The sequence below is a fragment of the Lolium perenne genome, chromosome 1 (assembly GCF_019359855.2).
Source record: "Lolium perenne isolate Kyuss_39 chromosome 1, Kyuss_2.0, whole genome shotgun sequence".
Taxonomy (NCBI): Eukaryota; Viridiplantae; Streptophyta; class Magnoliopsida; order Poales; family Poaceae; genus Lolium; species Lolium perenne.
Genome location: NC_067244.2, coordinates 266,467,788 through 266,492,201, shown reverse-complemented (window position 1 = coordinate 266,492,201; position 24,414 = coordinate 266,467,788). Strand labels below are relative to the sequence as shown.

General features: G+C 44.2%; 1 protein-coding gene across 1 annotated transcript; it reads left to right on the top strand.

The window, feature by feature from the left end:
- Window positions 1–16,055: 16,055 nt before the first annotated feature.
- Window positions 16,056–19,656, top strand: LOC127327949 (stachyose synthase). The gene is made up of 2 exons (XM_051354777.2): window positions 16,056–18,059; window positions 19,094–19,656. Exons 1-2 carry the CDS (start codon window positions 16,056–16,058, stop codon window positions 19,652–19,654), a joined length of 2,565 nt encoding a protein of 854 aa, XP_051210737.1. The 3' UTR covers window positions 19,655–19,656.
- The last annotated feature ends 4,758 nt before the right edge of the window (window positions 19,657–24,414 follow it).

Sequence of the window (24,414 nt, the reverse complement as noted above, 5' to 3'; positions counted from 1 at the left end):
GCGAGAGTAACAATTGCAGCGAGTGGCCCAATCCTTTTTAGCACAAAGGACAAGCCGGTTTGTTTAATTATAATGACCAAACGTTCTCGAGGACACACGGGATTTTAGTCTAGTGCTTTCGCTACATACGGCTAAATAATCTTCATTGTTATGATAAGTGTTGTGTGGGTGAACCTATGCTAATGTACCGCCCTTCCTAGGACTAATACATACTTGTGATTATACCCCTTGCAAGCATCCGCAACTACAAGAAAGTAATTAAGAATTAAATCTAACCACAGCCTTAAACTCTGAGATCCTGCGATCCCTCCTGCATCGATATACCAACGGGGGTTTAGGTTTCTGTCACTCCCGCAACCCCGCAATTGGCAAACGAATACAAGATGCATTCCCCTAGGCCCATAAATGGTGAAGTGTCATGTAGTCGACGTTCACATGACACCACTAGAAGAATAACACCACAACTTAAATATCACACCATTGAATATTACTCAACCATAGTTCACTACTAACATTTAGACTTCACCCATGTCCTCAAGAACTAAATGAACTACTCACGAGACATCATATGGAACATGATCAGAGGTGATATGATGATGAATAACAATCTGAACATAAACTTGGTTCAATGGTTTCACTCAATAGCATCAACAACAAGTAGAGATCGATACCGGGAGAGTTTCCCCTATCAAACAATCAAGATCAAACCCAAATTGCTACGGCGGTGACGGTGTCCAGCGGTGATGACGGCGGTGATGATGGTGGAGATGATGATGATGGTGATGGCGATGATGTCCAGCTCGATGACGGTGACGATGGCGTCGATTTCCCCCTCCCGGAGGGAATTTCCCCTGCGGATTCCTGCCCGCCGGAGAGCTCTTTTCTCTCTGGTGTTCTCCGCCCCGCAGAGGCGGCTGTAACTCTTCGCGAGGTACCCTCTGTGGCTTAGGTTTTCAGGACGAAGGATTTCGCGAAGAAAAGGAGGCGAAAGGGGTTGTGGGCCCCCCAGACCACATGGCGGCGCGGCGAGGGCCTGGACCGCGCCGCCCTAGGGTGTGGGCCCACCCTGGGTCCTCCTGGTCCCTCCTTCTGGCTTCCTTCGTCATCTTGAAAAATAGGATTTTTGGTATAATTTCCTCCCACAGTTGATCTTCCGAAATATTGCATTCTGACGGTGCTTTTTCCAGCAGAATCCTGGCTCCGGTGCTTGATCTTCCAATAATGATGAAACATGCAAAATAGATGAAATAACATAAGTATTGTGTCCCAATATGAAATATATCAATGAATAACAGCAAATTATGATATAAAATAGTGATGCAAATTGGACGTATCAACCTCCCCCAAGCTTAGACTTCGCTTGTCCCCAAGCGAAACTGAACTCGATAGACATGACCACATGTTTATGGAGTGAAGAGTCGATAAATAAAATACGAACAAGAAGCATCATATTCATTCACACAGGACATTATAGTAAACAACCTCTTATAACTCATATTGAAACAAGTATAAGGTAATCACAAGTAAAGGTGCATGAGAAATCATGATTGGTGATGGCAAACTTCGTTCCTGGTCAGAGAACAATTAACAGATTATATTTATCTCATTGAGCAGCGCTCTCATGTTAAAGTTTAAGGCACAACTTGCATACTCAATCATAATGGTCTTCTCATGATCATTGATAACTTGCAAAGCTATATTCATTCAGATAAAACTTGTACTAAACAAGGAAGAATAAAAGACATGATGAAGCAAATCACAATATAATGGTTTGATCACAACTACTCAAATGCTTGCTTGAGATGGAGGGAAATAGGTTTACTGACTCAACATAAAGTAAAAGACAGGCCCTTCGCAGAGGGAAGCAGGGATTAAATCATGTGCTAGAGCTTTTTTCAGTTTTGCAATCATATAAAGAGAATAAAAGTAACATTTTGAGAGGTGTTTGTTGTTGTCAATGACTGGTAGCGGGTACTCTAACCCCCTTGCCAGACAACCTCCTAAGAGCGGCTCCCATATTATTTTCATTTTGTGCGGCACTCCTTCCAACCTTTCTTTCACAAACCATGGCTAACCGAATCCTCGGGTGCCTGCCAACAATCTCATACCATGAAGGAGTGCCTTTTTATTTTAGTTTTATTATGATGATGACACTCCCCCCAACCTTTGCTTACACAAGCCATGGCTAACCGAATCCTTCGGGTGCCGTCCATCAATCACATACCATGGAGGAGTGTCTATTTAGTTTAATTAATTTGGGACTGGGAATCCCATTGCCAGCTCTTTTTGCAAAATTATTGGATAAGCGGATGAAGCCACTAGTCCATTGGTGGAAGTTGCCCAACAAGATTGAAAGATAAAACACCACATACTTCCTCATGAGCTATGAAACATTAACACAAATAAGAGATACTAAGTTTTGAATTGTTTAAAGGTAGCACATGAAGTATTTACTTGGAATGGCAGAAAATATCATGTAGTAGGTAGGTATGGTGGACACAAATGACATAGGTTTGAGTTAAGGTTTGGATGCACGAGAAGTAATCCCTCTCAGTACAGGTCTTTGGCTAGCAAGGTTAATTAGCAAGCATAAGAGTTGAGGGAAACAAACAAACATACATATGATAGAAACAATCATGCATCTTCCTTGTAAGCACAAACAATTTTAACTTCAGAATAGTAAGCTATGAGCTAACAAGAAAGACAATGAAACATCTACATGTATTTCTCTTTTCTATTTAAACCTCAAAGTGTTGTTGCTATTGACCAATGCTGAGTTTGCCAAAACCAAATAGATTTATTCAATGCTCCCAAAGTGATACCAATACTAACAACAAGGTGAATCATATAGTAGAGATTGGAAACTAAAATAAGATGTGCAATATGTAAATGATAAGACTTCTCATTAATATTCCATAACGATAACTCACACCAAGGGATACATAGATAACCAACTAAAGGAGAGATACTTCCAACCGCAACCCATCTTATATGATAACTTCCCTACTCAGGATATGACACTACTTGACAATAAAAGTAAAAGGTAGTGATAATGTGATACCGCGGCACTCCCCCAAGCTTGGAACAAACCAAGGGGATGCCAATACCGATGATGAATTACTCCTTCGGCGATGGTGGTGATGAATTCCTGACAAGCTTCTCAATAAGCTCCTGCAGCTCGTCAATCCTGTATATGAGATTGCGAATCATCTCTGAGTTGTGCTCGACGCGGTTAAAGAGTCTGTCTGATGGCGAGTCCCAGCTCTTGGAGTTATTTCCCCACTCTTCAGCCTCAGGCTCCTTCTCTCCTGCAGTGTTAGAGCGATCTATATCCCACTGGCTAGGCAATGCTGCCTTGGGAGTCCCTTCAATTTGATTATTGAAAATTAGATTGTGGAAGGGGTGATGAGTGCCTGATGGAGATGTTTTCGGAGCTAGGTAATGACGTGGAACCGCTCCTCCAGTGCGAATTCTTGCGCTCTTGTTTGCACTAAAAGGGTTGTCCACCACCTTGATGCTTGCGATGGTAGCACGCGGGTGTGCGCGCGAGTCTTCCTCCACCTCTTCTTCATCTTCTTCCTTGACGTCCTTGTCTTCCTCTTTCCACCCAAGATCTCGATCATCTTCATCCGGAAACTCCTTGCCCTTGTTCTTGGAGACCATGGTGCTTCTAAACCGAAAACAGATCCTGGCAGAAACAGCTCGAAACAAAACACGTCGAGAACACAATATACAGACCTCCAGGGGTCCGGGGGATTATATAGCAAAAATTTTCGCGTCAAAAGGAAAGCACCAGATCGAACCAGAGTCGGAAAGGGGCGACGGGGCGGCCAAACCATAGGGCGGCGCGGGCCCTGGTCAGGCCGCGCCGGCCTATGGTGCCACGCCCTCGTGCGTCCTTTCCACTCCGTTTCGAACTCGTAATTTCTCATATTTTCTAAAAACAGCAAAAATATTGTTCGGAAAGTAAATTGCGTACTTTTCATTACCGATCTTTATTACCTATTCAAAGTCGAGTTACGCGGACTGTCAATTTGCCCTTTGATGAAAGCCTCCGGTGTTTCCACTTGAATAATATCAACATCAACATTATAAGAATCACCCGAGATATAATGCTTGAGTCTTTGTCCATTCACCACTTGCGTAGCATTGCCTTGGAGAGAGCTAATTTTGATTGCTCCTGAACGATACACCTCCTCGACAACATATGGTCCTTCCCATTTCGAGTAATTTCCACAAAGAATCCGAGATGAGACCGATACAATAGGACTTTATCCCCAATATTAAATTCTCTTTTGATAATCCTCCTATCATGCCATTTTTTAACTTTCTCTTTAAAGAGTTTAGCATTTTCATAAGCTTCACTTCTCCATTCATCTAGAGAACTCAATTGCAACAACCTCTTATCACCGGCAAGTTTAGGATCTTTATTTAATTCTCTAACAGCCCAATAAGCTTTGTGCTCTAGTTCTAAAGGTAAATGACAAGCTTTCCCATAAACCATTTTATAAGGTGACATTCCCATGGGATTTTTATAAGCAGTTCTATAAGCCCATAGTGCATCCTTCAATTTACTAGCCCAATTCTTTCTAGTTTTATTAACGGTCTTTCCCAAAATAGATTTAATCTCTCTATTTGATAATTCTACTTGACCACTAGTTTGAGGATGATAAGCGGAAGCAATTCTATGATTAATACCATACTTAGCAAGAGTTTTTCTAAAACCTCCATGAATAAAATGAGAACCTCCATCAGTCATAATATATCTAGGTACTCCAAATCTAGGAAAAATAATATCTAAAAGCATTCTTAAAGAGGTCTCACCATCAGCACTTTTTGTAGGTATAGCTTCCACCCATTTAGTAACATAATCAACAGCAACAAGTATATGAGTGTTACCTTCCGAAGACGGAAAAGGTCCCATGAAGTCAAATCCCCAACAATCAAACGGTTCAATAACAAGAGTATAATTCATAGGCATTTCATTGCGTCTGGAGATATTACCAACCCTTTGGCATTCATCACAAGATAAAATAAACTTTCTCGCATCCTTGAAGAGAGTTGGCCAATAAAAACCTGATTGTAGAACCTTTTGCGCGGTTCTTTCTCCGGCGTGATGTCCTCCATAAGCACTACCATGACATTTACTCAATATCTCCTGTTGTTCATATTCGGGAACACATCTTCGCATAATACCATCCACTCCTTCTTTATATAAGTGTGGGTCATCCCAGAAATAATGCCTCAAATCATAAAAGAATTTCCTCCTTTGCTTTGAGCTGAAAAGGTTGGAGGCAAGTACTTGGAAACAATAAAGTTAGCATAATCAGCATACCAAGGACCTGTCTCGCGAGCTCACCTTTATTACAGCCAATTGTTCATTTGGAAAACTATCATTAACAGGAACAGGATCATAAGCAATATTTTCCAATCTAGACAAATTATCGGCAACAGGATTATCAAGACCTTTCCTATCTACAATATGTAAATCAAATTCTTGCAAAAGAAGTACCCACCTAATAAGCCTCGGCTTAGCATCTTTCTTTGTCATAAGGTATCTAATTGCAGCATGATCAGTATGAATAGTAACTTTTGAATCAACAATATAAGATCTAAATTTATCACAAGCAAAAACTACAGCTAATAATTCCTTTTCAGTTGTAGCATAATTTCTTTGAGCAGCATCAAGAGTTTTACTAGCATAATGAATAACATTCAGCTTTTTATCTACTCGCTGTCCAAGAACAGCACCTACAGCAAAATCACTAGCATCACACATAATTTCAAAGGGTAAGTTCCAATCAGGAGGTTCAACTATAGGAGCAGTTGTTAAGGATTTCTTAAGAGTTTCAAAAGCTTCCTTACAATCATCATCAAAAACAAATGGTACATCTTTTTGAAGAAGATTAGTAAGAGGCTTTGAAATCTTGGAGAAATCTTTAATAAATCTCCTATAAAACCCAGCATGACCAAGAACACTACGAATACCTTTTACATCCCTAGGATAGGGCATCTTCTCAATCGCTTCAACTTTAGCTCTATCAACTTCAATACCTCTCTCAGAAATTTTATGTCCCAATACAATTCCTTCATTAACCATAAAGTGGCATTTCTCCCAATTAAGAACAAGGTTAGTTTCTTCACATCTCTGCAAAACTTTATCAAGGTTTTGCAAGCAACTATCAAAAGAATTCCCATAGACGGAAAAATCATCCATGAATACTTCTACAATACTTTCACAAAAACCATGAAAAATAGCAGACATGCATCTTTGAAAAGTAGCAGGAGCATTACATAAACCAAAAGGCATGCGTCTATAAGCATAAGTTCCATAGGGACAAGTAAAAGTGGTTTTCTCTTGATCTTTAGTTTTAACAAACAATTTGTGAAAACCCAGAATAACCATCAAGAAAACAAAAATGAGTATTTTTAGACAATCTTTCCAGCATTTGATCAATAAATGGTAAAGGGTAATGATCTTTCTTAGTAACTTTGTTAACTTTTCGAAAATCAATGCACATTCTATACCCTACAACTACTCTTTGAGGAATGAGCTCATCATTATCATTAGGCACAACAGTCATACCTCCTTTCTTGGGAACGCAATGCACAGGACTAACCCATCTACTATCAGCAATAGGATATATAATACCAGCTTCAAGAAGTCGTAATACCTCATTTCTTACCACTTCCTTCATCTTCAGAATTAGACGACGCTGATGTTCAACAACAGGCTTTGCATCATCTTCCATATTAATAGCATGTTGGCAAATAGAAGGAGAAATCCCTTTCAAATCATCAAGAGTGTAGCCAATAGCGCCTCGGTGCTTCTTCAATATTTCCAATAACCTTTCTTCCTCAATCTCTGAAAGCTTAGAACTAATAATAACAGGATATATTTTCTTATCATCAATATGAGCATATTTAAGATTATCAGGTAAAGGCTTTAAATCAAAAACAGGATCTTCCTTTGGTGGCGGTGTTGTACCCAAATCTTCCACCGGTAAATCATGCTTGAGAATAGGTTGGCGAAGAAAAATTTCCTCAAGCTCATCTCTTTCTTTCCTAAAAATTTCACTCTCGCTATCCTCCAAATGTTGCTGCAAAGGATTATTAGGAACAAGAACAATAGATGCACATTGCTCCATTTTAAAATCATTACTAGGCAAATCAGCTTTATAAGGAGTTTTAGTAAATTTAGAGAAGTTAAACTCATAAGATTCACCAGCAAATTTAGTCAAAATTTTCTCTTTCTTGCAATCTATAATAGCTCCACAAGTATTTAGAAAAGGTCTACCAAAAATAATAGGACAATAATCACTAGCGTGAGAATCCAAGTACCAAGAAGTCAGCAGGATATTTAATCTTACCACATAAAACTTCCACATCTCGAACAATACCAATTGGAGAAATAGTTTCTCTATTAGCCAGCTGAATAACCACATCAATATCTTCAAGTTCACAAGAATCAATTTCGTGCATAATCTCCGTGTAAAGCTCATACGGAATAGCACTAACACTTGCACCAATATCACATAATCCATAATAGCAATGATCACCAATTCTAACAGATAGCATAGGAACACTAGCTTGTTTGGGTTTATTAGGATGTGAAACAATATTAGAAACATCTTCACAGAAAATAATATGACCATCCTCCACATTTTCAGTCACAAGATCTTTAATTATTGCAACAGCAGGTTCAACTTTTATTTGTTCTTCAGGTTCTACAGGTTTCTTTTCACTTTTATGAACCGCACTATTTATAACAGAGTACTCTTTCATTTTAGCAGGGAAAGGAGTTTTTTCAATATAAGCTTCAGGAATAACATGATCAGCAGTTTCAACTACAACGCATTTATTAATAGATGAATCAATTTTATCTTTATACGGTTCATGATACTTATCAAAATTCTTCTTTGGCAATTCATAATGAGAGGCAAAAGCTTTATAAAGATTTACAGCAACTTGAGAATCAAGACCATATGTAGCACTCATATTACGAAATTTATCAGTGTCCATAAAAGCTTCAATGCATTTATAATCATAAATTATACCTGATTCTCTATCCTTGTCGTTCTCCCATCCTTCAGTATTTTCTTGGATCCGATCAAGAAGGTCCCTTTTAAACTCTTCTTTGTTGCGTGTAAATGATCCAGAACAAGAAGTATCCAGCAAGGTCTTGTCTTGAAAAGAAAGTCTTGCATAGAAATTATCAATAATAACATTACCAGGAAGCTCATGAATGGGGCATTTGAGCATTAAAGACTTCAATCTCCCCCAAGCTTGGGTAATACTCTCTCCATCATGAGGCCAAAAATTATATATGCGATTCCGATCCTTATGAATTTCACTTGGAGGATAGAACTTAGAATAAAACTGGGGCACAATATCATTCCATTCAAGAGAATCCCCATTATCCAGTAATTTATACCAATGCGCCGCCTTACCAGACAGCGATAAAGAGAATAGTTTCTTCCTCACTTCATCCATAGCAATACCTGCACATTTGAATAACCCGCATAATTCATGCAAAAACAGTAAATGATCACCGGGATGGACAGTTCCATCCCCTTCATAGCGGTTATCCATAACACGTTCAATAATTTTCATAGGTATTTTATATGGTATTACTTCCTCACCTGGCGCCTCATCCACTACCGTTGCAGTAGTAGTAGATTTCCCAAATAAAAATTGAAGAGAAGATCTCTCCATAATGACTTATAGCAGCAGGCAGAAATAAAATCAGCACAACAGTAAAGGTTTTCCTTACCAATTCCACTTACCAATAGCGCTTCACTCCCCGGCAACGGCGCCAGAAAATAGTCTTGATGACCCACAAGTATAGGGGGTTTTGATGTAACAGTTGAATAAAGTACGAGTATGTAAAGTGCGAGAGTAACAATTGCAGCGAGTGGCCCAATCCTTTTTAGCACAAAGGACAAGCCGGTTTGTTTACTTATAATGACCAAACGTTCTCGAGGACACACGGGATTTTAGTCTAGTGCTTTCGCTACATACGGCTAAATAATCTTCATTGTTATGATAAGTGTTGTGTGGGTGAACCTATGCTAATGTACCGCCCTTCCTAGGACTAATACATACTTGTGATTATACCCCTTGCAAGCATCCGCAACTACAAGAAAGTAATTAAGAATTAAATCTAACCACAGCCTTAAACTCTGAGATCCTGCGATCCCTCCTGCATCGATATACCAACGGGGGTTTAGGTTTCTGTCACTCCCGCAACCCCGCAATTGGCAAACGAATAAAAGATGCATTCCCCTAGGCCCATAAATGGTGAAGTGTCATGTAGTCGACGTTCACATGACACCACTAGAAGAATAACACCACAACTTAAATATCACACCATTGAATATTACTCAACCATAGTTCACTACTAACATTTAGACTTCACCCATGTCCTCAAGAACTAAACGAACTACTCACGAGACATCATATGGAACATGATCAGAGGTGATATGATGATGAATAACAATCTGAACATAAACTTGGTTCAATGGTTTCACTCAATAGCATCAACAACAAGTAGAGATCGATACCGGGAGAGTTTCCCCTATCAAACAATCAAGATCAAACCCAAATTGCTACGGCGGTGACGGTGTCCAGCGGTGATGACGGCGGTGATGATGGTGGAGATGATGATGATGGTGATGGCGATGATGTCCAGCTCGATGATGGTGACGATGGCGTCGATTTCCCCCTCCCGGAGGGAATTTCCCCGGCGGATTCCTGCCCGCCGGAGAGCTCTTTTCTCTCTGGTGTTCTCCGCCCCGCAGAGGCGGCTGTAACTCTTTGCGAGGTACCCTCTGTGGCTTAGGTTTTCGGAACGAAGGATTTCGCGAAGAAAAGGAGGCGAAAGGGGTTGTGGGCCCCCCAGACCACATGGCGGCGCGGCCAGGGCCTGGGCCGCGCCGCCCTAGGGTGTGGGCCCACCCTGGGTCCTCCTGGTCCCTCCTTCTGGCTTCCTTCGTCATCTTGAAAAATAGGATTTTTGGTATAATTTCCTCCCACAGTTGATCTTCCGAAATATTGCATTCTGACGGTGCTTTTTCCAGCAGAATCCTGGCTCCGGTGCTTGATCCTCCAATAATGATGAAACATGCAAAATAGATGAAATAACATAAGTATTGTGTCCCAATATGAAATATATCAATGAATAACAGCAAATTATGATATAAAATAGTGATGCAAATTGGACGTATCAGAAGCCACAAAGTATCGTTTTGTGGTTCAAACCTTGAGGGGTCTGGGATTGTATGACCTTGTGTGCCTCAAGCCTGATGATACCCAAGATGATCCTACCTTTTGTCCCCTCCTTGTCCGTCAGTTTCACTGCACTGTCTTCTTCCATGATGATGAAGACCGCACCCTCACCTGGATGACCGGCAAGACAAAGTACTCATGCTCCTACTCTCAGTTCCGTGCAGCCATGGGTTGTGGTGATGACAGTAATCCAGGGTACAAGATTCATTCACGGTCCAGGTGTACTAGGGGTGACATCTCTTTCTGCTATCCTGCGAACCCTACGCCTGGACCTCCCACTATCTCTGGGATGTACTACTCCTACTTGGTACTTGCCAAGCTGTTCCGGGAGAACCTCATCAGCAAGTCTGGAGACCACAGTGAAGTCCGGAACTATCACCTCAACTTGATGTACTATTGTCATCCTGACAGGGTGAGGAAGATTGATGGCTGTGATCTTATCTACTGTGAACTGAAGAGAGCAATTATGGACCGCATGACTCCAAACTACACCCAGTATGTTCAGCGGCTCATCAACTACATTGTTCCCGCTCCTCGGAACGCTATTGGTGAGAAAGTCATCATGGATCCATTCAGGTTCCCCATTCAGGAGGCCACTCGTTCAGATGTTCCCTCCATGATGCCCACCACTGAGCGCCGCTCCAAGGCTCACCATGATCATGATGCTAGCTCCAGTCACTCTCGGCGCTCCCAGCATGGGGCCGCTCGGTTCTTCACATGCTTGTTCCAAATGTGCAAGAACAGCAATGATGTTGCCCATCAGACCCTTACTATGACCCAGGAGACACGGAGGCGCCAGAATGAATTCATGGCCTCACGGAACCACCCTGTTCCTCCTCCTGGACCTGAGATGGAGCCTGTGATAGCACCTCAGTGGGAGATGCCTCTTCTTACCGATGAGATGCTCCAGAACTTCGACTTCTCCGTGTACGCTCATGGTGCTCTTCCTACTAGGCCTGCTCGTGCATCCACTCCTACTGCTGGTGATGCTGATGATGATGCTGATGATGATGCGGGTGATGATGATGCACGCGAGAGCTCCTCCTCGCTTGGTTTTGGGCACTACTGATGGGTGCGATAGCATCTCTCCTCTTTTCTTCGCCTTTTTGGTGTTCCGATGCCAAAGGGGGAGAAGAGAGTAGAGTCTAGACCACGGGGTTCTTTGATTGCCACAAGCCATGGGAGTTGCTTTATTTGGATTTTATATGGCTTGTGCTTGTTTACTTTGAGTTTTTCAAGAACCATTTGCTATTTCCAATTATTCATGTATGGATGTGTATGGACGACTATTATGTGTGCTACTCTATGTTAGGATGATTATGCTATGCTTATATATCTTGACATGCACATCTCCATACCATGCTTGTTTCCTAAAGATATTGGGGGAGCTTCTCATGTTTCACGAATGGTCTACTTTGCATTCAAACGCAAATTCTCCAAGTGCACACATTATGGGGGAGCTTTCGTAATATCTTATATGGAATCAAGGTTTAGAGCTTATCATAATATCTATTTGTGACTCTAGCTCGGTTTGTCATCGTATACCAAAAAGGGGGAGATTGTAAGGGTATTTCACCCTTATCCATTATTTTGGTAACGATGACACCGTGCTAAAGTATTTGGCCTAATATGTTTATAAGTACAATCTCAGGTATTAGGCAATGAGGCGTAAATGGTGTATCAAAGGAACAAGAAGGCTAAAGGTGACCCCCCATTTCAACAACAATCAAAAAGGGGTTACAGGAGAAATCCGGTCACCTGCCCGGTCCAACCGGGCCAGCAACCGGCCAGTCCGGCCTGGTGGCCGGTCAACCGGGCGGCAACCGGGCTCCAAAGGAGGAGCCAGCAGTTCCGGTTTGCGCCCGGTCAACCGGGCTCTCGACCGGCGGGTCCGGTGCTCCGTCCGGTCCACCGGGCGGCAACCGGGCGCCAACCGGCCGCCAACCGGAGGAGCTCCAGGACCAGCAAAAGGCGTCCGGTCACTGGCCCGGTCAGACCGGCCTGACCACCGGGCTGTCCGGTCTGTGGCCCGGTCAGACCGGGTTTGTCGAGGAAAAGCTGAGGTGGCAAGTGGCAACGGCCATATTTCGAAGAACACTATAAATAAACCTTCTCCTACCTCTAGACAGTTAGGCACTACACTACAAGCTGTTCTTGAGCTCTCTCTCTCATACTCCATTGCTAGAAACACCAAAAGCCTCAGATCTCCCTCCTCCTCCACCCAAACTCAAATCCCTCCGGGGAATCATTAGAGGAGGACCCGATCTACCGTTCTACCAAGCCAAATCTCATTCCCCCTTGTATTCATTGAGAAGCTTGCTTCCTAGGGTTCCTTGGAAACCCTAGGTAGGCAAGAGGAGTCCGGAAGCATCCGGGCTGTGGATTTGCTCCGGGCAAGATTGTGAAGGTTTGGATGCTACCTCAAAGTCTACCACAAGTGAGTGAGCTATTCCTTCGTGGGATAGGCTCCGGAGAATAGGGTGAGCCTTCGTGGCGCGGGGAATCCTTCGTGGGACCTCCACTCCTCCAAACGTGACGTACCTTGTTGCAAAGCAAGGGAACACGGGAATACATCCTCGTCTCCGCGTGCTATCGGTTATCTCTAACCGAACTCCTTACTTGTGATTTAAGCACTGTGAGAGCCTTCGTGCTCGAGTTAGTTGTATCCTCATATAGGTTGCTTCACCTAGTTTGCATTAGGCTCATCTTTATATTCCGCAAAGCCTAATATTGCAAAGAAAGAATTAAAATTTGTAGAAACCTATTCACCCCCCCCCTCTAGGTTTACCATCTCTATACTTTCAGTTTCCCCTCAATTTATAGAGTTGTAGATGCAATCTAGGTCATTTGATTGATTCCCCTTTCATACAAGGTCTCTTTGGCATCTCTAAAACCTTCCTAGGGACTTCTCTCCATCCCCACAAGTTCATAAAGTCGTGGCTTGGCCGAATTCATCATGTATGGCAACAATTTAAGTCTATCACATCACCATCTTTTAGATTCGGAAACGGATTTTTGAGACCAGATTATTTGGAGCATCTGAGCTCGGAATTTCATGAATGTTATGTGCACGACTATTGCGAGAAAATTTTACTGACTCAACTTTATCTAGATATGCATTTATCTGGAGCTAAAGCACGTCTAGGTACATCCGTATCTAGATAAAGTTGGGTAAATTAATTTGGATCGAGGGAGTACAACTTTTTCAATTGCCTCATTTCCATTTGATTTCATATTTGACGCTTATCGGGATGATCTTTAAAAACTGTTCTACATGGATAGATTTCAGAAACTCCAAATTAGACTCCAATTATGACTCGCTAGCCCATGAAAGCACGTGTTGCGTGCCAAAAAGAAGGCACGTACCAACACATGGCTTTGGTCATGCATGTGTGGTTCGCACAACGTAGCAACTCCGTTGAAATCATAAAAAAATGCACGTGTTGCCACACCCATCTTTTTTTTACCATAGAAAAATGTAATTTCTGTGATAGATACAGCCTAGAAACATGTATTGTTGAATTTGCCAGGCAGACAATCCATGGCAATGCACGTCAAAGATTTCATGTTCTACAAGTGGTTGAGCAAACAACACAACTTCATTGATACTAAACGCACATCATAATATCTTTTGTACTCTTAACAACATAAATCAGATTGTCGTATCTTAGAACAAAACCAGAAGGCAGAGTGCATCATCAAGAAACGAACAATATAGTTGCCTTCATTGGAGACATATTTCTAGATATGATATGCAACATTGGAGAGTGCCATTTGATGCCTAGGAATATCAAAACTCACAATGAGGCAACAACTCTATGTTTCAGATGGATCACATAATTCTAGCATTGCATATATCAACTTTAGATTACTTGCAAAATAAGTGTAGAGAAATGATCACATAAACAATATAGAGACTGGCATAAAAATGATCACAGAAACAATAGCTTTGGTTAGGATCAATGAGGTGGACAAATCATCTTTCTACCTAAGATGCAAAAATCCGATTCTACATATATGTGCGCGTCCCAGGTCTATCCTAGGCATCCAATTTTTCTTCAACATCTGTGCAACATGTTGTGTAATTTGCAGAGAACCCCTCTGGTATATTTTATGTTCGGTACAAAAACAACTCTAATCTACCGACTATGTGCTTTGAGGTCCCTCTGCTGCTAGCTGTACTCTTTACATGGAGGCAGAGGGTGGAGCACGATGATGAGGCGTGGGACAGGAATGAGGTGTACATGTCCACCTTCGGAACTATAGGGGTGCGATTGTGTACAAGGTAAAGGTCCAAGTTGCAAAGATGACTAGCACGAATCTTGATATACTGGTGGCCATTGGATAAGCCAGGAGCCCTACAATTATGTAGAATCGCCACATTGCTGGTACACAAGGGTGATTTTGGAAAACGAAGCAACTTTGTGGCTATCGTTCTAGTCAATTATACCATCTCTTATTCTTCTCAATCTCAAAAAAGATCTCTTATTCTTCTTGTAATGCGAGAAAAACCAGCAGGCCATTTATGCAACATCTCGAGGAACTCGTCGTTGTATTGGAGTGAAAAAATAGATGTGGTCATTGTCTTGAATTTTTTCGATCGATTAATTTACAACCAAATGGACCTCCTTAACATTCATATACACATTTTTGAAGACACAAATTTTGCTATATAGAGTTTTTGTTTTGCGAATCATATATAGAGTAAATATCTAAAACTAATATGTCAAAGAATAGGCCGCGCAAGGAGTGCATCATAATGTACGATATGAAATGAGATTACACGCTGACATGCAAGTCATCGAGTGTATCGGAGTTGTTGGTAACGTGTGCTTGTCGATCCTTCAGGTCGGCGGCTTGGTCTTCTCGCCGCTCTTTAGATCTGGCAAGATCTGTTTCTCGATATGTCGCTGGCGTTTGTCGTTGTCCACGACAGCGTTGGGATCGAGATGAGGTGGATGCTCTGGAGCAAGGATGCTGGTCCGGAGGTGGTGGATTTGTCGTTATTCCTCTACTTCGTCGGGATGAGACGGATGTTGGTCCAAGATAGCACAGGGACGTCCCCGGTAGACGTGCCACAACGGCATGTGCCTCGCTGCTTGCAACAGGTCTGTTCATCAACTCACAAAGCCTCGTTGGCGATGTTGCTCTTTTGGATCTGGCAATGGTGGAGGCTCAGCGTCTCTTCCAACACGCATCTAGGCGACGTTGGAGTTTGGCGGCGAGCGCTGGCTTCGGCGAGTGCAGGAAATCCCAGAGATAGTATTGTATATTTTTATCATTTAGGGTTTTTTTTAAAGTTTTTAGGACGACTGTTTTCTCTTGGTCTGTCTGGTTGTTTCCACGTTTATTTACTCATGTAACTTAATTATCTAATAATGAAATACGTGGTTACTCTAGAAAAAAAAAGCAGACATTATGTCATGATGACGTCGATGCCACCATAAATTAGATCAAATCAATATGGGAAGATTCTGTGTCACGTAATTTGGAATGGAGTGGATTTCAGCAATTCTTGCCTCAGAAGTAAGAAACAAAAAGATAAATTAGAAGTATATATGTGCTGACAATTTTGCCGGGCATATTTTTTTCCTTAATTTCAACCAAAATTAATCTGTGTGTAATGCTGACATGATATCATTTGATCGCATGCTCATTTTGCAATATATCCTTCCATTTTATCCACTATTTATATGCATGATCGACCAGCGTTATCTGCCACAACAAACCTCGCATCGATCTCCATTGTCCACGCATCACCTTCGCCGATGACAACATCGTCCCAACTCGCCTTCTCCCTCCACGACGGCAGCCTCGACGTCGGCGGCGCTGTCCTGCTCTCTGGCGTTCCGTCCAACGTCACGCTCAGCTCTTTCGAGTTCGACAAGTCCTGCTGCGATGCGCCACCGCATCTGCTCGACCAGGCCACCGCCGCCGCTGGCCGTGGCGCCTTCCTCGGCTTCACAGCTCCGGACGCCACCGACCGTGCACCATGCCGCCTCGGCCAGCTTCTTAACCGCAAGTTCCTGAGCGTGTTTCGGTTCAAGACGTGGTGGAGCACCATGCGCGCCGGCGAGCGCGGCCGCGACGTGCAGCCGGAGACGCAGTGGCTGCTCCTTGACGCCCCCGAGCTCGGCCCCGGCGGATGCGTCTTCGTGCTTCCCCTTGTGCAGGGTAGCTTCCGCTCCGCCATCTTTCCCACCTACGGCGCTGGCGACGAGGACGACGGCGTCGTGCTATGCGCCGAGAGTGGCTCGCCGGCCGTAACGGGCTCCGACTTCCGCCGCATTGCCTACGTGCACGCCGGCACCGACCCGTACGTCGTTATGCGCGAGGCCTACCTGGCCGCCCGAGTCCACCTCGGCACCTTCAAGCTCATCGAGGAAAAGGCCCTGCCGCCCATTGCGGAGCGTTTTGGGTGGTGTACGTGGGACGCGTTCTACCTCACCGTCGACCCCGTCGGCGTATGGCAGGGCGTGTCCGAGTTCGCGGACGCTGGGGTGCCGGCTCGCTTCATAGTCATCGACGACGGCTGGCAGAGCGTGAACCGCGACGACGACCCTGTGCACGCCGACGCGCGCGGGCTCGTCCTCGGCGGAGACCAGATGACTGCGCGCCTCCACCGCTTCGACGAGTGCGAGCGATTCCGCCGCTACAGAGAGGGCGACCTGCTCCGCTCACCCCCGGAAGTGTTCTACGACAAAACCCTACCCAAGACCATCGTGCGCAAGGCCTGCGAAATCGAGGGCATCGTCAAGGCGAAGAAAAAGGCGGGATTGCAGGGCGGCGCCATTGACCTGTCTGGCTTCGACGCCAAACTTCAACTACTGCAGGGAGAGCTGGAGCAGCTCCTCGCCAAGAGCGCGCATGCCCTCGACAATCTCCGCGAAGCCGGCAGCGGCGACAATGGCGGCGATGTAGGGCTGAAGGCGTTTCTGAAGGACATGAGGCAGAAGTTCCCAGGGCTGGACGACGTGTACGTGTGGCAGGCTCTGTGCGGCGCTTGGGGCGGTGTGCGTCCTGGCGCAACGTCCCTGGACACTGTCATCGAGCCAGCGCGCCTATCCCCCGGCCTGGCGGGCACCATGGAGGACCTCGCCGTGGACCGTATCGTGGAGGGCGGCATCGGGCTCGTGCAGCCGCACCACGCCGGCAAGCTCTACGACGCCATGCATTCGTACCTCGCCGGCGCCGGGATCACGGGCGTGAAGGTGGACGTCTTCAACACCCTGGAGTACTTGTGCGCCGACCATGGCGGCCGCGTGGAACTCGCCAAGGCCTACTACGCCGGGCTGTCGGACTCCATCGCCGCCAACTTCAGCGGCACGGGTATCATCGCCAGCATGCAGCAATGCAACGACTTCTTCTTCCTGGGTACCCGTCAGGTCTCCATGGCGCGCGCTGGCGACGACTTCTGGTTCGACGACCCCAACGGCGACCCCATGGGCGTCTACTGGCTGCAGGGCGTGCACATGGTGAACTGCTCCTACAATAGCCTGTGGATGGGCCAGTTCGTGCGCCCCGACTGGGACATGTTCCAGTCCGACCACGTCTGCGCTGCCTTCCATGCGGCCTCCCGCGCCGTCTCTGGCAGCCCCATCTACGTCAGCGACTCCCTCGGCGGCCATGACTTCGCACTGCTCAAGACGCTTGTCTTCCCGGATGGCACCCTGCCCCTCTGCCTGCATTACGCGCTGCCCACTAGAGACTGCCTCTTCAAGAATCCTCTCTTTGATGAGGAGACCGTTCTCAAGATGTGGAATCTTAACAAGGTACATTTCTTTCTTTTCAGTTTCATGTCATCATGTCATTTAATTAATTTTCAGTTTGCAATCTCGTTTCATCTCTGAATACTCCGCTTGTAGATTATAATTGTCAAAAAATTCCATAACGAGTTTGCAATCTCATTTTCTAGTTGTAGTCCTTGTGGATGAATAATTGGTATTGTAGTATCTCTGAATTTCAGTTAACTATTACTGTGCCATGAAATTTTCGTATCAATATCGTGTATATTCTTGCACATCTGAATCATCTGAAGCTAAAAAAAGTTTCCACGTTTATTACAGTATTACCTCCGTTGTAAAGTATGAGCCTTTTTAGAAAGCTAGTTTAGCTTTATTAAAAGCCGTATATTTGGGAATGGAGATAGTAGTATGCAACAAAAAGTTTCTGAATTCTAAAACTGTAATATGTTACATCACTTTTTCAGTGTACATTCTCGTTTTATTCTTTGTATCTCGAAATTGGATATCTCCAAGTTTATTACTCCCTCCGTCTATAAATAGATGCCAAAGATTTATTTAAATTTGTATGTATCTATACACTAAATCGTGTCTAGATACATTAAAATTTAGACAAACTTTTGGCATCTATTTATGGACAGAGGTAGTACATAATACTTTTCTGATTTCTAAAACCATAGCATGCTAATTATGCCACTGCATTTTCTATTTGTAACTTCGATTTGTTACATCTCTGAATTCTATGTAATTTAAAGTTTCTTTCTTAACTATGTGATGATGTTTTTCTGCATTCTCGAACAAAAACTTGTTAATCTAATCTGAACTCTGAACTGTCAAATTTTAATAGTATTGCAGTTTCATGATAAATATGACATGACCTTTCTACTAATTCTCTAACTATAATATGTTAATTATGCCATAGCATTTTAAGCTAGCGTTATTTTTATGGAGTAGTAGAAATATAGGAGCAGAAACCCCCTGTTTTATTTTCAACAAATGAAACATAGGTTAACTTTCAGTTTGCACTGTCGTTTCTCTGAAACTTCAAAATTTAAATGTTGCAGTTTGGAGGTGTGATTGGGGCCTTCAACTGCCAGGGAGCAGGGTGGGACCCTGCTGAGCGACGTATCCGTGGCTATGCACACTGCTACAAGGCGATATCTGGCACCGTTCAGCCCTCCGACGTCGAGTGGGGGCAGAGGGAGGACACCGCGGCAATGGCCAACGCCGCAGAGTACGCGGTGTACAAGCACCACTCCGGGGAGCTGGACCTGATGACCAGAGAGTCTGATCCCATCGACTTCGCCCTGCAGGCATCCTCGTACGAGATATTCACGTTCGCGCCCGTGATGCTGCTGGCTGGTGGCGGCAAGTTCTCGCCCGTCGGGGTTGTTGACATGCTTAACTGCGGGGGCACCATTGTCGATGTCGAAGGCCATGGTGATGTGAGGGTGAGGGTGAAGGGGGCTGGGAAGCTGGTGGTGTACTCGTCGGTGAGGCCAGTGAAGAGCTTGGTGGATGGCTGTGAGGTTGAATTTGAGTGGGGAAGTGGCGGGAAGCTGGAGGTTTCTGTCGCTTGGAAGCAGGACAAGGAGGGCGTCTCTGACGTGGTTTTCTGCTACTAGATTATGGCTCTGCTTAGGAATAAATTGTCGTTTATTGTGCTTTCTGAATTCTGATGCACGCAACAGCGCAATATAAGACTTTTTCGTTGCTTGGTTTTGAGTTACAATTTGGATTGACATATCACGTTTTATTATAATATGAAGCTGCAATGCAATTATTTCTGATAAGACGAGCCCTACATGTTGAGTCTATCAGAAATTCAGAATCTGTTTTATGGGTCTGTTTATATTACAGTATATCATGGCAATGCTAGTTTGTAAATTTTTTTTATGATGAAGTCAAGAGAAACCTACTGCTGGAGTACAACTTTTGAGATTCGAACACTGAATATTGGAAACAAAATAGTTAAGAATATAACTCGCTTTGTTAAATCCGGATAGCTAACACCCGGTTAGCTGGGAACTAAGTTAGAGCCCGATCAACTCGATGACCGTTAGATTTGCATCATGATTCGTGCATACGAAAATTACACATGGATATGTAATTGCACGTGCATGTGCAATTGCATATCCTTTCTCCTAGTTGCACGTGAATTACACATGAAACCAGGTTGACCAGGAATTAAGCGAACTCCTGGTCGACCGGGAATTAGCCACGTCCTTGTTAAATAGAGGATACCTCCACAGTCCACACTGGGGCAGGAGACCTATTTTCGACGGACGAGTACGAGTAATTGAGCACCAGATTACTAGTGATGAGGGCATGATCTTGCCACGGTTGGCCTGTTGCGCTCTTGACATTTGTTGCTATCAACGCTGGTTAGATTTTGTTACTGTCAGCTATTGTTAGATTTTGTCGAGAAGTAAAACTGTCGGGTACGAGATAACGCACAATAGCACAACACATGCTACTCTCGGAAATGCTTTCCCAACTCATCTGATGTTTCCTTGAATATCTACATGTCTCTTTCGAGCTTTTTATTTTTCTACAAATATGAAAATATCTTGGGACAATTTTCTAGAAAGCAAGAAAATCAACTTAATGCTAAGAAATAGATAATTCTAGAGTGTATGAGATGTTGATATTCCGGCAGGGGTGACTGGCGGCGTGGGGCTGTTTGTCTCCAAAATAAAGGAGTTGGTCCTAGGATTCTTCTTGCGACAAGATGAAAATATCAGTTGCCTAACCACATTGATCTGGTAGGAGTGTCGTGTTTCGGAAGGCTCCATCGATGTACTCTACTAGGCGCTTCATGCCTAGAGTTTGCTCGATCGGATGGGATTCGGTTGTGTGTACCCTGGCGATGATGAATTGGCTTGGTGATTTGTGTTTTGGAGCAGCGGTTTCGGAAGTGGATGCGACAACACAGGAGAAGTTCAAACTTCTACATTCTAGGGTGAAAATCTAAGGTCTGACCTTAATTGGATGTGTCTGGCAATAGCCTTCATGAAGATATTATTTTTGGAAGCGTGGACTTTTTCTTCAGGGTGAAATCCTAAGATCTATGATCGGACGACGATGACGGTTGTGCGATGTTTCCTACTTAGAGCGTCGTTTTTGGAGAAGCTGGACCTCTGGTGCTGTCAAGGTGGTGTTAGTACTGTTGCTTCAAGGTATAGATCTCTGTAGCAGGACTTTTCTTCTGTTGCAATTTTTCTATTTTGGTTGTGTGCATCCGTAATGCCGCTAGGGCAATGCGTTTGACAAGGTTCTAACTTGTCAATGCCTACAGATTGTAGACTAGGGTTTCGCGGAAAGTAGAGGGAAAGTAGATCTCGAAGGTTTCAGCCGAAAAGGTGCTCGACTGCTAAAAACTAGGGTTTGTGTTGACAAATATTCGATCCTTTCTTTCGCCCTCGGCTCCCCTTTATATAGGAGGTGGAGCCGAGGTTTTCGTATCATACAAGTTACAAAGTCCGGGAGACTTATTTGAGTCCTTCCCGTATTGATACAAGTCTTTTATTCCTATTCTACCTCTATTTTCCATATCGGTGCTTATTGGGCTTCCGAGCTTCATAAACTTCGGGTCGTGGGCCTTCAATTATCCCCGGGTACCTTATTCGGCAGGCCCATCCGGGATGCCTATGTCAGTAGCTCCCGAGATTTTGCTTGAATCGTAGAATCGAGTAAAATGTCCACCGTAGAATCAATCCATAAATTCTACGAATCATTATAATATTTTGCTCGAGGTACTTATATCTTGTACAGGGATAATGGTAGATGGGGCTGGTTCATCTGACGGATCAGGTACCAGTTAACTGCTCTTGTGGCAAACCCGCAAAAACCTACTTCAAGGTCAAGTCCCTGGACTCGACCTCGGGATACTGGCGTAATTCGACATGCGCCGCTTAAGGTCTTACCATATGCCGAATTTCAGTTGAATTTTATCGAGTACCTAACGCGTCCGTTAGGATTTTTCTTCGCGTCTGCTGACACAGATAAAGTAGTAGAGCGCATTCATGTACGATACCACGCCGCACAGGACGGATCCCGGGGACTTACCTTCGTAAAAGATTACGACATTCAGAAATTTTATCGCGGCGGACGCGTTCTGAGAATATATTGTCGAGTGCCTTTTCCGGCTGTTGGAATGGCACATTTATTCGAGTCATATGATGACACAATATCTTGACCTCCCGATGGGAGTATATTCTCGACTTATATAGACTCGAGAATGTATTGATCTCATATTTCATCGGGTGCGCGAACAGCGCTTCCGATGGGAGTAGCCCCCGAGGCTACAGCCAAGTGCTTGTACTTGGTCGTAGGCTCAACTTGTACTGCCTTTGTCGCTATTTTTATCTCTCTTCGTTTTTTTTTGCTGCTACTCCTCCTTTTTTTTTCTTCAATTTAATCGGGTGCGCGACCAGCGCTCCCGATGGGAGTAGCCCCCGAGGCTACAACCAAGTGTTTGCACTTGGTTGTAGGCTCAGCCTGTTATTTTTCACCAACCCTGTATTTTTCCTTGTCGACTTGTCCTCTTATCAGAAGTATGAACAATACTTCTGATAAGAGTAGCCCCCGAGCCTTCGAACAAATGCTTGTATTTGATCATAGGCTCCCGAAGTTTCCCTGTTGGAGCACTCGAGGTTTTTCACTCGAAGCACTCGAGTTTCCTGGTGATATATTTGAGAGAAGTACTCGAAGTTTTCTTTGGAATGGCATCACTGCTGACAATAGCCACGATTGCCTCCTTGGGAAACCACAGCTCCTGTCATTTCACTGGAACGTGGGTCCAAAGTTCTGCACCAACGACACATTGCGGAGGTGGGGGACACACGTCCTCCGTAATTTCCGGCACGCGCGCAGTAACTTCTGTCCAGTAAGTTCAGGCTGAAAAGACCGTTCTACCCATTTGGACACGCGTAAGGCGTGAGATGCATTTCCTTTTCATCCAACGGCGCGACGGATCGAATCCTCGCAATAAAGCCATGCCATCTTCTTCCTCTTTTCCCCTTCGCCGCGCCGCACATCTTCTTGTTATCTCTGCTTCCGCCATTGCCATTCCTCTGAGCTCCTCAAGCCTGCTGGCGTGCGACAGGGATTGCAACGGCGCCAGAAAGTAGCTTCCTTGTGACGGTAAAGCACTCGTCCGTTGGGAACCCCAAGAGGAAGGTGTGATGCGTACAACATCAAGTTTTTCCTCAGTAAGAAACCAAGGTTTATCGAACCAGTAGGAGATGAAGGCCACGTGAAGGTTATTGGTGAAGGAGTGTAGTGCGGCGCAACACCAGGGATTCCGGTGCCAACGTGGAACCTGCACAACACAATCAAGATACTTTGCCCCAACTTAACAGTGAGGTTGTCAATCTCACCGGCTTGCTGTAAACAAAGGATTAAACGTATGGTGTGGAGAATGATGTTTGTTTGCAAAGAACAACAGAGAACAATGATTGCAGTAGGTTGTATTTCAGATGTAAAAGAATGGACCGGGGTCCACAGTTCACTAGTGGTGTCTCTCCAATAAGATAAATAACATGTTGGGTGAACAAATTACAGTTGGGCAATTGACAAATAGAGAGGGCATAACAATGCACATACATATCATGATGACTAATATGAGATTTACTTAGGGCATTACGACAAAGAACATAGACCGCTATCCAGCATGCATCTATGCCTAAAAAGTCCACCTTCGGGTTAGCATCCGCACCCCTTCCAGTATTAAGTTGCAAACAACAGACAATTGCATTAAGTACTGTGCGTAATGTAAACAATACAAATATCCTTAGACAAAGCATTGTTGTTTTATCCCTAGTGGCAACAGCACATCCATAACCTTAGAACTTTCTGTCACTGTCCCAGATTCAATGGAGGCATGAACCCACTATCGAGCATAAATACTCCCTCTTGGAGTTACAAGTATCAACTTGGCCAGAGCCTCTACTAGCAACGGAGAGCATGCAAGATCATAAACAACACATATATGATAGATCAATAATCAACTTGACATAGTATTCCATATTCATCGGATCCCACCAAACACAACATGTAGCATTACAAATAGATGATCTTGATCATGATAGGCAGCTCACAAGATCTAAACATGATAGCACAAGAGGAGAAGACAACCATCTAGCTACTGCTATGGACCCATAGTCCAAGGATGAACTACTCACGCATCAATCCGGAGGCGGGCATGATGATGTAGAGTCCTCCGGTGATGATTCCCCTCTCCGGCAGGGTGCCGGAGGTGATCTCCTGAATCCCCCGAGATGGGATTGGCGGCGACGACGTCTCCGTAACTTTTCTCGTATCGTGGCTCTCGGTACTAGGGTTTTCGCGACGGAGAGTTTAAGTAGGCGAAGGGGCAGAGTCG